Here is a 14,272-nt window from a genome sequence, read left to right as displayed (position 1 = left end):
TGCGTGCGAGTGCACTGGGCCGGAAATCGACGACCAGCGCAGCATAGCAATTATTAGCTCATAGCCGCTGAGTGGAGGGAAGCTTGACAATTGACACTTCATCGAACCCAAAAAATTCCCTCGTCCTCAGAAGAGTCTTGGGGAGTCTAAGCCCTTTCGAGCCCTTTTCAGGCCAAGTACGAATACATTTGACCTCCTCAGTACTATCCATCCATCGTCGCTTTATGAAGATCATTGGTGGACAGGCGCTGCGCCTTGTTGTTTTGTGGTCTCTCGGTCTATTCCAATGCCTCACCGCAAAGACTGACCCGTAGGCTTCTTTCCCCCATGGCATCCGCAATGATGTTGGCTTCTATAGATAAAAGTCAAGCGACAATACTCATCCGATAGAATCAATGGACTTCGACGGTACGGCGGTAGCGGTATGTCATCTTGAGACTTAGGTACGGCCCTATGAGACCACGAAAAGGGATAAGACCACAAAAAGTAAACCACATATCCCGGGAAAAAATCACCGACGTTCATGCCCGGCCTGGTTGAGCCCGTCTCATTATGCGGGTTGGCCGCTCGCTTCCAATCGCATCGTCGTTGGGCAGCCATCAACCCTCCTCCTTGTCTCCTTGTCCGTCTGATGTCCCAGGTCCAATTCTGTTCCTCTGCCTCGCCTCTTGTCACATCATTTATCACATCACTCAAGCTCCCAAATCCCAGAAACCGCACTCCCCAGTTCAACCCAATTGCGACGTGGCGCCAGTGCTTGTTCCGCCTCACTTGAGCCAATGGCCCTTAAGCACGCACGACAGTGATCACTTGGACTTTGAGACTGCCACAATTTGTCTCCATTCGTGGGGACAGCGTGGGGTAGGCCTGTGCCAGGGACCCCTTACTCCCGCACCTTGAACCCTGCTACAGACCAGTGATGCTTGTGATGTTTGGCACTGCTGGGAAAGCTCCCCCCTGCTTCTCGAGAATCTACTTTTCTTCCCACAGTTTAGCCCAATTGTGTCCTCCTGGGATGGTCGTAGTCGGGACGCATCTCGTCACTCTTGGTCCCTTATTTCTCAACTCTATCCAGTGTCAAGCCGAGACAAGAAACCTGTTGCTTCCTTGTCATAACTGCCCATTGCACTTTTGTCTGTTGTTTACACCACAACACGGTCTCACAGGCGACAAGATACCTCACAATACATCCTTTTGAGTCTCGCGATACCAGCCCAAGAGACTCGAACTTCTTACTCCGGCTTGGGCACCGCACTATCACAAGAAAATTGAGGACTTGTCAAGAAAAGAACTCCCAATCTCATCTCTCGCCAACGACAGCCGTCCACGTGCGCCAAAGACAACATCAGACCATCTCCCCGGATCAGCATTGATCAACTTTTGCGAAACAAGGACCCCCATAATCCACGAGTCCTGGAAGCATGAATTCGGAAGAACCAGTCGATTTCTGCCCCTACCGGCAGAACCTTGATTGGAACCATGTCCAAACCCAAGATTTCTCCAACATCCAGTATTTCCAACCTTCAGATTCAGAGCTGGAAAATGGTAAGTCACGTTAGATTGCGCTTTGAGTATTGCATTAGCACGCCTAACCCCTTCATCTTACAGACGGCGACGTATATGCCAATGGCGTGACGTATCCTTCACAACCTGCACAAGCCAGCAGCGGCAGTAAAAAGAGCAAGAAGAAGGCAAAGAAGGACAAGAAGGCAGCACAGTACACCTATGAAGAGCCATCGGCTGTCGCCCCTGAGCTTCCCACGCCTGGACCGCCTCAAGACAACGGTATAGCCGAAGACGAGTGGCCGACACAATCCTCAAAAAAGGACAAGAAGAAGAAGAAGAAGGGCAAAAAGGAGGAAATTGCTGCACCTCCGCCACCTCCGCCTCCGCCACCCGTAGAAGCCGAGCCCGAACCGGAACCTGAGCTTGAACCCGAGCTTGACCCTGAGCCCGAGCCCGAGCCTACGCCTGAACCGATAAAAGAGAAACAGATCGTTGCAGAGGAGGCACCCGTGTCTCCGACGAAGACGAAGGAATCTTCCAAAAAGGACAAGGAAAAGGACAAGAAGAAAGAAAAGAAGAAGAAAAAGAAGGGCAAGGGCGGAAAAGACGCCGAACCAGAGCCGGTCGAGAGCTCAAGATCGATCCCCCCTCCGCCGCCACCACCCCCGGTAGAGGACGCCAAACCGCCAAAGATGGAGGAAGCTCCAGCTCCGCCTCCGGAGACCATCATTGAGGCGAAGGAGGAGCCGCCGGCCGTCGAAGCTGAACTTGAGGCGGCTGCTAACCGAAGCCTGGATGACGCCAAAGTCGATGACACGGTAGCGACGGAAATATCGCCAGACGCTGCTGAGGCCATTGCAGAGGCAACGGAGTCGGCTGTTGTAGATCCAGCTCCCGCCGAATCTCCTGTTGAAGCTTCTGTTGAAGCTGCAACAGAAGACAGCCAAGACAACGCAGCCGATACACCAGCAGAAGTGGCCCCCGAGGCAACAGAGGCTACACCTGAAGCTTCCACTGAGGAGGTTGCAGCTGAAGAGCCCACAACAGTTCAAGCAGAGCCTATTGCAGCGGAACCTCAGACCGAAGACACACCACCTGCCGAAGCTGTTCCCGAGGCTACTGAGGCACAGGCTGAAGCCGAAGCTGACAAGGAAGCGGACAGCAAGCCTGGAGACGCAACTCCTGCCGATGCACCTGCTGATGCAGTCCCCGAAACAACCGCAGAGACGCCAGCAGAGGAAAAGTCCGAAGAGTCCGCACCTATACTAGAGGATGCTGCACCTGTTACCGATGAAGTCAAGCCCGAGGAGTCCACAGTCTCGGAGTCGACCCCTAACGCGCCCGCTGATGCAGAGCCTGAGACTGTTGCACCAGCAGAGGAGCCCGCCAGTGAGCCTTCAGCTGAGCCTGTATCGGAAGAGACTGCACCTGTTGCGGATGTTGCGGCTGATGCCACAGTCGAAGCTGAGTCGGGAGACGCTGCTCCCGTCGAGGAGAAAGCAGCTGATGAGGCCGCTGTCGAGTTAAAACCTGACGATTCTGCGCCAGCTCCGGAAGAGACTGCCGCTGCTGAAGAGCCAGCTACTGAGACTTCAGCTGAAGATAAGCCGAAGGACGCTGCTCCTGCGGATGAGCCCGTCACCGAGACTTCAGAAGAGCCAAAACCAGAGGATGCTGCCCCTGCGGAGCCTGCGGCCGAAGCTTCCGTTGACGCCGAGCCTGCTGCAGATGTCGCAGAGGAGGCTAATTCGGATGACGCTGCCGCTGCTGATGGGCCTGCTACCGATGCTCCTGCCGATACTCCTGCAGATGCTCCGATTGATGCCCCGGTTGACACCACAGCTGAAGAATCCGCGCCTGCGGAAGAACCTGCTGCTGCCGATGCCAAGCCTGAGGACCCCGCCCCCGAGGAGGCACATGTAGAGGCTTCGCCTGAGGAGTCCCCTGCTCCTGCTGCCCCTGCGGCCGAAGAAACTTCCGAGGCCAAAACTGAGGATGCTCCTTCTTCCGAAGAACCGGCTGCCGAACCCGTTGCCGGCGGAGCATCTGATGAATCAGCTCCAGTTGGCCCCTCAGCCGAGCCTTCGGTTGAGGCAGTGGAAGAAACGACCTCCGAGGAGCCAATGCCGGAAGAAGCATCGACGGAGGCAACTACTTCGACGGAGGCCAGTGCTGAGACGGAGGAATCTTCAGTTCCTTCCGAGGTCGCCAAAGAGGCTGAAACAGCCGAGCCTGGACCGGCTGAGATTGATGCCGCTGATGCTCCGGCTGAAGTGGCCGCCGAAACTCCGGCAGCTGAAGAAGCAGTGTCATCAGAAGAGGTCCCGGTTGAAGCTGCGGCTGAGACGCCAGTTGTGGAGGATGCAGCCGAAGCCGCAGTCGTCGGGGCAGATGCTCCCGCGGATGATGCTGTGAAGCCCGAAGAATCTGAACCAGTACCCGCTGCCTCAGACGAAGCACCAGTACCTGATGCTCCGGCTGACACCCCCAAACCTGCAGAGGTTGCGACTGAGACACCTGATGCTCCAGCTGAAGCAGCTGAAAGCGAAGAATCTTCCCCGGCTGAGACGGCCGACGTCAAGGAAGACGCAGCACCTGCTGTAGCCGAACCTGCGGCTATCCCAGAAGATGCAACAACCACTGATTCAGATGCTGAAGGGCCCAAGTCTGACGACACCACCGTGGAGGCAGAACCAACAGCACCACAAGAAGAGACTGCCTCGACTAGCGAAGATGCGCCAGTTTCTGTTGGTGCTGATGAAAAGTCCGTTGAGCCAGCCACTGCGACCGAGCCGGCCGAAGAGCAGCCTGCTGCTGCAGACAAGGAAGCCGACTCGGCAATTCAGCCGGCAGAGACCGAGGCCGAGCCTCCGGTCGCTGAGGCGGTCGAGGCACCAGTCGAAGCAGACGCTGATCCTGCGGGCGCTCCTGAGCCTGTCGTCGAGACAGCAAAGGCTGACGATGCCGAGCCTTCGACGGAGGTTGCAGAGAGCGCTCAACCTGAACCCCCCAATAAATCAGAGCCCGAGGCCGCGGATGATGCCCCGCCCGATGCTCCGGAGACGGTCGAGACAGCTGCCGAAGAGACAAAAGAGCCTGAGTCAGAACCTGTGCAGGAGGAGGAATCTCCTGCTCCCAAGGAAGAGGACGGCCCTCCTGCAGAACCTGAGGGGGAGGCTCCCAAGGACGAAGAAGATGGCGTTGCAAGCGTTGAACCAGAGGCTTCTGAGCCAGTCGAGGCTGAAGGTGATGCCCCTAAAGAGGCAGCAGTGGAAGCTGCGGCAGATGATGCTGCCGTAGATGAGCCTGCCGCGGTTCCTGAGGTTGAAGCTACGGAGAAGCCTGCTGCGGAAGCTGCAACAGAGGTTGAGGCTCCTATTGACGCGGCCCCTGAAGACGCTTCTGAGAGCACTGCTGAGGTCGTTCCCGAGACTTCTCCTGAGGCTGCTTCCGAAGTCACTCCCGAGGTTGCTCCGGAGGCTGCTCCGGAGGCCGAAACCGAGGCAGCGACAGCTGCAGTTGAAGCTGATGCTACCAAGGACGCCGAAACTGAGGCTTTTGTTGAGCCTAACACTGCTCCTGAGACTACACCAGTGGAAGCTGAGCCAGCTGCAGCCGAGCCAGAGGCACCGAAAGAGGACGAAGCTGCCGCCACACCAGAGGATAGCCCAGCGGACGCTCCAGAAGCCCCTAAGGAAGCCGATATCGAGACCGCAGACGCTGCTGTCGCCGATGCATCTGGGGATGCCGCCGCCACGGACGACGCAGTTGTCTCAACTGAAGGTATGGACGGATACGAAATCATCAGCGACGGCAAAGAATTTAGTTTCACCGTGGACATTCTCTCCCCAGGGACCAAGGATACTAAAGAAGAAACAGAACCTGCCGCTGAAGACGAAGCCACGCCCGAAGATGCCAAAACCGAAGAGGCAATTTCCGATCCCGCCCCGGAGGAGCCGATTACCGCCGTTGCCGAAGTGGAGACCGAGCCAAAAGCTCCCGAGGAGACCCCAGCCGAACCGCCCGCCGATCCTGCTGAGCCCGAAACCAATCCTGAGGAGCCCAAAGCCGAAGCTGCCGAGACGGAAACCGTACCTGAGCCCGAGACCACCGCGGAGACTGCAGTTGTGAAGCTAGAGGCACCTGCCGCTGCTGAGGATCCCAAGCCGGAGCCCGCGGCTAAGGCAGAACCGGAGTCGACTCCCGAGACTAACGACGAAGTCCCATGTGCGGACCCGGACCCGGATGCCAAGGAGCTCGAACCGGAGACGACTCCAGATGCACAAGAACCTGAGCCGCCAACTGTGGAAGCTCCAGAGCCCGAGGCCGAGGCCGCCACCGAGACCTCTGCTCCTGCCCCTGAAGAACCTGTTCCGGAGACGGCTGCAGAGACGGCCGAAGATGCTGGTGAGGCGCCTCCTGATGCTGATGCTGCTGCTGCTGCTGCTGCTGCTGCTACTCCCGAATCTGAGGTTCAACCTGAAGACTCCGCCGCGGCTGAGGTCGCGGAGCCTGCGCCCGAAGCAGCTGCTCCCGCGGATGACAACGAACCAGCCGCCAAGGTCGAGGGTGATGCTGAGATTAAGGATCCTGAGCCTGAAGCGCCAGCAGCAGAGCCTGAAGGGGAGACGGCACCAGCTGAGGCAGCGTCTGAGGCCGAGGAGACCAAGGAGCCCGAAGCAGAAGCTGTCCCTGAAGCTTCTTCTGAGGCGAAGGAGGTCGATCCTGCTGCTGAGCCTATCCCCGAAGCTGAACCCGCTGCTGAAGCTGAACCCGCTGCTGAAGCAGATCCTGCCGCCAAATCTAAAGACGAGCCCGAGGCCGACGTGCCCGCTGTTGCTGAGCTAGAGGAGGCAGCGCCTGTTCCGGAGACTGTGGCCGATGAAGTCAAAGAGCCTGCCGCTGAGCCTGCTACCGAGCCTGCGGCGGAATCCGCTGCGGAAGCTGAGCCATCTTCTGATGTAAAAGAGGCAGAATCCGAGACTGATGCTGTGACTGAAGCAGACGTCAAGGAACCTGAGGGTGAGGCTGCGGCTGAGCCTGATGCCGCTCCTGCGACTGAGGCTGTTTCTGAGGTTGAGGTCGCTGCTGAGCCCGCCGCTGCTCCTGAAGCAGAGGCTGCTCCTGAAGCGGAAGCGGCTATCGAAACTCAAGAGCCCGCACCTGAACTTCCTGCTGAGGCAGTGGCTGAGGAACTCGAGTCTGCCCCTGCTCCCCCTGCCGAAGAAGCTGAAGCAACTGAAGCTGAGGTCGAAGTGGCAGAAGCCAAAGAAGCAGAGCCCGCGGCTGAGGCGGAACCTACTACAGAGGCGGAGCCTGCTGCAGACGCCGTTGATCCTGCTCCTGCTCCTGAGTCAAATGAGTCTGAACCTGAATCGGAACCCACTCCGGCCGATGCTGCTCCGGCTGAAGAAGCTGCTGATGTTACGGACGCGGTTCCAGAGCCGGAGGCGCCAGCAGCGACCGAAGAGGCCAAAGAACCCGAAACCGCTGCTGTAGAAGTTGCCGCAGCTGAAGTCAACGATCCTCAGCCCCAGACCGAGGTTGTCGAGGAGGCGAAGGATGCCGCCGCTGAGCCGCCTGCCGTCCCAATCGAGGCCGCTCCTGAAACCGAAGAGGCTCAACCCAATCCGCCCGCTGCGGTGGAGGAACCTGCCGAGGCGGAGCCTGAACCGGTGTCTGAGCCAGCTGCGGAAGAGACAAAGGAGCCTGAACTCGCCGAAGCTCTCGCGGAGGCGAATCACGCTGCCGCAGTTGAGGAAACGCCAGCACCGGAAGCTGAGCCTGCTCAGGAGGCCGAGGCCCCCGATGGAGATGCCGCGGCTGAACCGGTTGAAGAGCCTACGCCTGCTGAGGAACCTGCATCGACAGAAGATCCTGCACCTGCGCCTGCGCCTGTTGAGTCAGAGGCAACAGTTGAGCCAGAAGCGCCCGCTGAACCAGAAGCGTCCGCTGAACCAGAAGCGTCCGCTGAGCCAGAGAAGCTTGATGAACCAGCAGCTGTTGAAGCTTCTGCCCCGGCCGAAGAGTCTGCACCAGCGGAAGAACCCGTATCAACTGAGGAACCAGCGGTGGCTGAGGAGCCTGCTCCCGCTGAAGAACCTGCACCTGTTGATACAGAAGCGCCCGCGGAGCCGGAAGCTGCTGCAGAAGCTGCTGTTGAAGAATCTGCGCCAGTTGAGGAGCCTGTTCCCGCTGAACCAGAGGCTCCGGCTGAGCCAGAAGCACCAGCTGAGCCAGAGGAGCCTGCTGAAGCAGCTGTTGAGTCTGCTGCAGTTGAAGATGCGGCTGCTGCTGAACCGGACCCATCAGTCGAAGAACCTGCCCCTGCCGAGCCAGAGCCACCTGTCGAGGCAGATGTCGAGGCACCCGCAACGGCTGAAACAGAAGACCACACTGCAGAAATCGCAGCGGCTGCAGTGGCGGCGGCGGCAGTAGCCACGGGAGCGGCGGTGGCGGTGGCAGCAGATGGTGAACAGACGCGGTCTTTGGATGCTGAGGAAAGCAAGGATAGGGTGGGACCAATTGCCTCTGATGCGAGAGAGGCAGAGAAATCAGGTGAGAATTCCCCTCCTTCTCCTAATCCCGATTCCCCCGATGGAGAGGCACGGGAAGGACGGGATGGCCAAGATCCCGAGGACGTCGAACCGGAACCCGTCGCGGAGCCTGCCGAAAACAACGCCCCGGAGCCGGAATCCATGGAACCCGTCGACGAGAACGAGAAAGTGATGCCTGCCGAAACTGCCGAAGGAGACGCCCCGGAAGAGCCAATTGCCGAGGTTCAGGAGAGCCAAGATGCGGTCGGCGAAGAGCCTGCTGTTGAGGAAGCTGCCCTACCACCCTCGGACGAGCTACCATCTGCCACTGATGAAGCGTCACCACCATCTGTTGAGGAGCCTTCTGTCGAAGAGACCGAATCACCAGATCAAGACAATGCTGAAGTCGCCGCAGACGAAACGTCCACTGAGCAGCCTTTGGAGGAACCAGCCCTCGAAGACACCACTGTCGAGGCTGAACCCACTGAAGCAGCATCGGACGAACCAGCTCCCGCAGAAGAGACAGCTCCAGCCGAACCTGCTTCCGACGAGACCATCTTAACTGAGTCTCCGCTAGAGGAGGCAGTCGCTGAGGAACCTACTCCAGAAGAAGCTTCACCCGAAGAGCCTGTAGCTACAGTAGAAGAATTGGCCGTGGAGGAGCCGCCTCTTGAGGAGGCTCCTGCATCTGAGACTGCTCCCGAGACAATAGCAGAGGAGCCCGAGCAAGTCGAAGATACATCCACAGAGATCGCCGCCGCTTCCGAAGAGGTTCCAGCAGATGCAGTGCCCGAGGAGCCAGCGGCTGAGGAAGCTCCACCAGAAGAGCCAGACCAAGCACCAGAGACTCCAGCTGAATCTGCACCCGAAGAGGCCATCTTAGAGGAGTCCGTCGCTGAGCCTGCACCAGAAGTCGTCTCCGAAGAGCCCACCATGGAGGATGCCTCTCCTGAAGAGTCGACACCTGATTCTGCACCAGCAGAGCCTGCCCCCGAGGAGGCGACTCTGGGTGAAGCTACTCCAGAAGCCGCGCCAGAAGACTCCCCAGCAGCCGAGATACCTCCTGAGGACGCCGTTTCTGAGGAGCCTTCTCCAGAGGGGCCTGCCTCTGAAGCGACTTCTCCCGAAGAAGCCGTTCCTGAGGAAGCCGTCCCCGAAGAGGTCGCCTCCGCAGAGCCTGATCCCGAAGTAGCTGCTCCTGAAGAAGTCATTGCCGAGCCCGAAGAAATCACTCCTGAGTCTACTCCTGAGGAGCTTACCCCTGAAGAGCCCACTCCCGAAGCTGCGCCTGAGGAGGCAGTCGCCGAGGAACCTACTCCAGAAGAAGCTGTTCCCGAAGAGCCTGCTCCCGAAGTTGCTGCTCTTGATGAAGCCGTCTCTGAAGAACCTGTCTCCGAGGAGCCTTCTCCTGAGGCGGAGAATGCCGCGCCTATAGAGGTTGAGGACGCACCCGAAGATACACCGGCAGCCTCCGAAGAACCCGCCTCAGAAGCTCCCGTCAACCCCGATGACACTCCTGAAGACGCCCCTGCAGAAGAACCTGCAGAGCCCGACGCAACTGAGGAGGCATCAACTCTAGAGGCGAACGCCAATGGACCCGAAGAAACAGTACAGACACCGGATGACAACGCGGAGCCTGATGATAGCGACGAGACAATTGATAAGGACGCACTCATTGCTGGAGCCGCCGTCGCTGGTGTTGCTGCTGCAGCTGGCTCGTTTGCTGCCAATGCTATCAAAGACTCAGACGACGAAGCTACGGCTAGAGAAGCACCCGGTCCCGCTGCAGCAGACGCAATGTCACGTCGCAGCTCATCGGACAAATTGACGCAGACTTTGGATAATATATCGGCCCTGGACACAATCACCATGGCGGACCAAAAGGACTCGGACGTGGACGCCAACTTCAGCCCCGTGCAGCGAGACGGATTCTCGGACTGCGGAACGCAAACCGATGGCTCAGTATGGAGCCTCCGGCCCTCGACTCCCGCCGTGGTTCTCCCTGAGCTTTCCATGTCACCGGCCGCCAAGGATAGGGCGAGGGCTCTCAGACGGCAGCGCAAGGTTTCCATCAAGCAAGCGGAGGAACTCATCGCGGCTGCTGTGGTCATCTACGCCACAGCCGAAACTCTTCGTCCACCCATGAGCCCATCATCTCAGAGCAGCTCGCAACTCATCAAGGCAATGCCCAGCTGGGAGAAAATGGACATCAAACCGAAAAAGGCCTTTTTCTGGAGGGTTCTACCAGGCCTTCTTTCCAGACGCAGGAGTACTACCACTACGGGAGCGGATAAAACTAGCAGGCTTGATACTAACTACTTTACAGAGAAGAAGGAAGCAGAGCGCGAGAGGCACCGACGACGACGCCATTCCTCAACCCATCATCCTTCATCATTCTCAAGCCGTAGCCGAGGCGAAGACGACAGCAGAGACCACGAGAGTAGCAGACGCCACTCGCACACATCACATCACTCAAGTCGACGAAACCGAACTGACAGCGAGCGATCTCTCCGATCCGGCGAATCCGTGCCTCGAACTCCGCCAGGCCCTATCAAGAGACAAGACAGCGGTTTCGAAGAGAGCCCCCATCCTCATTCCCAGTCCCGTCATCGCAGCGAACGTAGCGAGCGGAGTGGGCGAAGCGAACGGAGCGAGAAGACCGAGAAAAGTGAGAGAAGTCACCACCACCACCACCGCAGTGAGCGTACGCCTGAGGAGCAGGCTGCCCATGATCGACGCAAAGAGGAGCGGCGACTCCGGGAGAAAGAGCGCGAACGCGATGCCGATCGTGACAGACCGAAAGACAGGCACCGCGAAAAGGAGCGCGAGCGCGAACTCCAACGTGAGGTCAACCGCGAGAACGAGGAAAGAGAGCGTTCGCGTCGCAAGGGCAAGGAGCCCGAGACTATCGCCAAACCTGAGGATACGCCCGAGCGCAGTCATCACCGCTCTCGTCGCCACAGCACGTCAGAGCATCAGCGCCCGCACCGCACCCTCAGCAAGAGAGAATCCATGGAGCCTGCGCCAGAGAAGCCCCGGCGATTCTTCAGCGTCAGAGGCGAAGGTACGACCGGGTCCAAGTTTCCTCCCCAGGACCCCCCGGCGCCAGCCACGCCAAAGGACGACATGCCAATGGATGACAATGCAGGACGACAAGAGTCTACTCCCACACGCGACACTCCCAAGCGATCGAGCACAACGCGGGACAAGCACAGGCACAGAGACAGATCCGAAGGCGGAGGCGGTGCCAAACTGCAAAAGGTTCGCGACGAGGTCGCCGAAGAAGCTCGCAGAGACGCTCGCAGGGCTGCGGAGAAGGCCGAACGGGCTGCCGCAAAAGCAGCTGAAAGGGCCGAAAGGCATGAGAGAACCGAGAGGGGCGAGAGGGTTGATAGACTCGAGAGACCCGAGAGATCCGAGAGACCTGAGAGGGCTGAGAGAGCTGAGACAGCCGACAAGCCGAGATCAAAGCACTCGGACGACTCTCGGCGCCGCGCTCGTGTGGAAGACAGGAGGAGGGAGGACGACAAGGCTAAAGAGAAGGAGAAGTCAAAAGGGATCAAGGGCGTGTTCAAGCGTCTCTTCAACTAATGACTTGGGATGTGCGTGTAATGATTCTACGACGATGAGTGTACGCGGACCATATGTTTCATGGGAACGGTATTAGAGTGTCATGATTTCTTTTTGGAGATTTCTTGGTTATTTGGGAGGCGTTCACTGAGAATGGCTGGATGATTTCTTGATGATCTTGACGATGGATTCCATTTTTTCTAATGGTTAATCGTTTCATGGTTAATGTATTTGAGAACTGAATACTAAATGTCTGATGAGCTTTCTTGAATTCACACTGGAAACGATGTAGTCAATATCTTTGAAATGTGCCTCAATAATTACTTGGTGAGAAAAACGACAAGAGTCGCGATTGAGACGGATGGCGAGATGTCCTGTGAAAATTGTCCTATCGTGAATCCGCCCGTCGGACTTTCTGCGTGATATTTCCGTCTTGAGTCCGTTGGCGCGCAAGCGGGATGTGGGTTCACCGTTCTCGTGAGTTTCTCTCGTGACCTGGCTGGGCAAATGTCTCGGCCGAGTGAGGTCGCGATGTCCCGCCCCGATCCCCCCGGCGAGAAAATGTTCTCTGGTGTTGCATCTTACCAAAGAAGTCAATTTGAATTACAATAGAGGTAATCGAAACTATTGAACCTTGTTCAGATGAGCCATCTTGATAGTTTTCGATTCAATGTTCAGGTGTTTCTTCACACCGCGGATGTGATTACCTAGTGCTCAGGGGTTGATAGGCTCGGGATCCGGATTGTGGGTTTCCGCCCCGCGTTCCTCAGTCGTGTCCTTGGTAAAATGCATGCCTATCTCTTCTCTCTTCAACCTCGAGTGACTCTTTTTTTTCGCACGTGAAACTCTTGATGTTACTGCAGTCTACTCTTCGCCATGATTCCCAGCCTTATCTTCTCTGCCCTCCGCAATCTACCTTCCTGCCTGCGATGCTCCGTAAAGTTCCAGTCCAAAAGACCCGGACACGGAGGGCGCGCCTCCCGGATTGTGGGGCCCAGTCCCTCCCCGCCCGTACCTACCCCCGCCAGCCCGAACGGCCCGCTAGCGGCACTCTTTTCCCACCTCCCCCTTGCCTTTCCCTCCCCCTTCCCCCTTCCCCCTTCCCTTAGTTCTAGTAGTTCCTGACGATCTTTTCCTCCAAAGACCAACCACACAACAATAGCAAGAAAGCAAAATCAAGAAAAAAACAAGATCTGGTGACGGAGATGTTTAGTCCATTTCAAGAAGGTCGGTTGGCTAAAAGTACTTGATCCAAACTTACCTCCGTTTTGTTTCTGCACGCACCGGCCACCCCAGTCATGTGGCACGGGAGGTGCTTACCTTACCTTACCTCACGTTATGTTTCTTAACCCCCGGGGAAGGGCGGTCCGCGGGCAACATGTCCCGGGATGTGGGGTTTCCCCAGCAGAACGACGTCCGTGACCGCCGGTTCAAGCCTTCAAGGTTCTATCTCTTTACTGTGTAACCGTACTCTCCTCTCCTCTTTCTCGCTCTCATCTCTCTCTCTCTCTCTCTGGCTGGCTTCTCTTGCCTATATTTTAGGCGGCAGGAACGCCTGGACTTAAGCGCCCGTCACCCACTGGCTGCGTATGCTTGACGCTTCTCTGAGGCACCTAGGCGCTCGAGGGTGAGAATTGTAAGAAGACAGATAGATACAGGAAGTCTGTGTGTATGTGCGCCTGCGTGAGCTGTGTCAAGGTTGTGTATGCGCGTATGTGTGTGTGCCATGTTGGGCCTCACTGCCTCGATGGTCGATGAAGATGCATCTCGGCTCGCAGGACTTCCCAAGATCTCGTAAATCCCAGGCAATGAAAACCCGCAAAAGCCGATAAACACTTCTCGATGAAACTCCCACAATTCAAACGCTGACTGGTCCCTCGTTCACGGATGATTCGGTTGTTATCGTTGGGTCTCGTGTCTCGTTCAGCTCATTTAAACTACATACGCGTCCCCCCCCGCCTCGGTTGCTGCCGCCAGGGCCGACAAGGTCAAAAAATGAAAAAGGCTTGTTTTCTATCCAAGGGTTCTGGATACAGGGCATTTTGATAAAGATAATCTATCTTTACCCGGCATGGATGATGAAGTAGCGCCTCAAGCCCTATTTTCAAGCGTCAAGCGATGCATGGGTTGTATGGGTTCCTGTTAGTCTTGTTTGTCGGCTATCCAGGCTGCAGCCTTGCGTTGGGGACGGACTGTGAGAGGTACGGATACCTAGTCACGCGGACACAGGAAACCGATAAGTTGGTGCTTCTGCATGTTGCATGTGCATTACCTCTCTGTCCACCCCAGTTTGACACCGGAGAAGCATTACCTATTCAGGTCCCGTCGCCTATCTGCGGACTGCTTGGAAGTTTTTCTGCCCTCTCGAGTTTGTTCGCCTTTCAGAGTGGAGTACTCTGCGAGTGTTTACGCGAGAACCATGGCAGTTTGGTAGATAGGCAGACAGAACCGAGGCGTGTCAACGTGGGTTTCGATTTCCACTTTCCAAGGAGCTGGAAGTCGTCAGGTTTTCTGCCCAAGGCTCCGGACGTCGTTGTCGGAAGCCCTTGTTCGACATATCCCCATTGGACCGCTTGAAATGGTTTTCGCAGCTTGTCATCGTGTAAGGCGCAATCTTTGTCAGACTTCTTACCCTTGCCTTGTGGATTCAATATATCCGG

At 57.2% G+C, this 14,272-nt stretch overlaps 1 protein-coding gene across 1 annotated transcript; it reads left to right on the top strand.

The window, feature by feature from the left end:
- Nucleotides 1-1,421: 1,421 nt before the first annotated feature.
- On the top strand, nucleotides 1,422-11,633 carry CABS01_06006 (uncharacterized protein; the record flags this gene model as incomplete). The annotated part of the gene is made up of 2 exons (XM_060539373.1): nucleotides 1,422-1,545; nucleotides 1,609-11,633. The coding sequence occupies 2 exons, from the start codon at nucleotides 1,422-1,424 to the stop codon at nucleotides 11,631-11,633; spliced, it is 10,149 nt and encodes a 3,382-aa protein (XP_060404768.1).
- Between the last annotated feature and the right edge of the window lie 2,639 nt (nucleotides 11,634-14,272).

Source organism: Colletotrichum abscissum (assembly GCF_030869225.1).
Source record: "Colletotrichum abscissum strain IMI 504890 chromosome Unknown Scaffold_12.1, whole genome shotgun sequence".
NCBI classification, from domain to species: Eukaryota; Fungi; Ascomycota; class Sordariomycetes; order Glomerellales; family Glomerellaceae; genus Colletotrichum; species Colletotrichum abscissum.
Note: the sequence above shows the minus strand (reverse complement) of the source record. Positions and strands in the feature narration are given on the sequence as shown.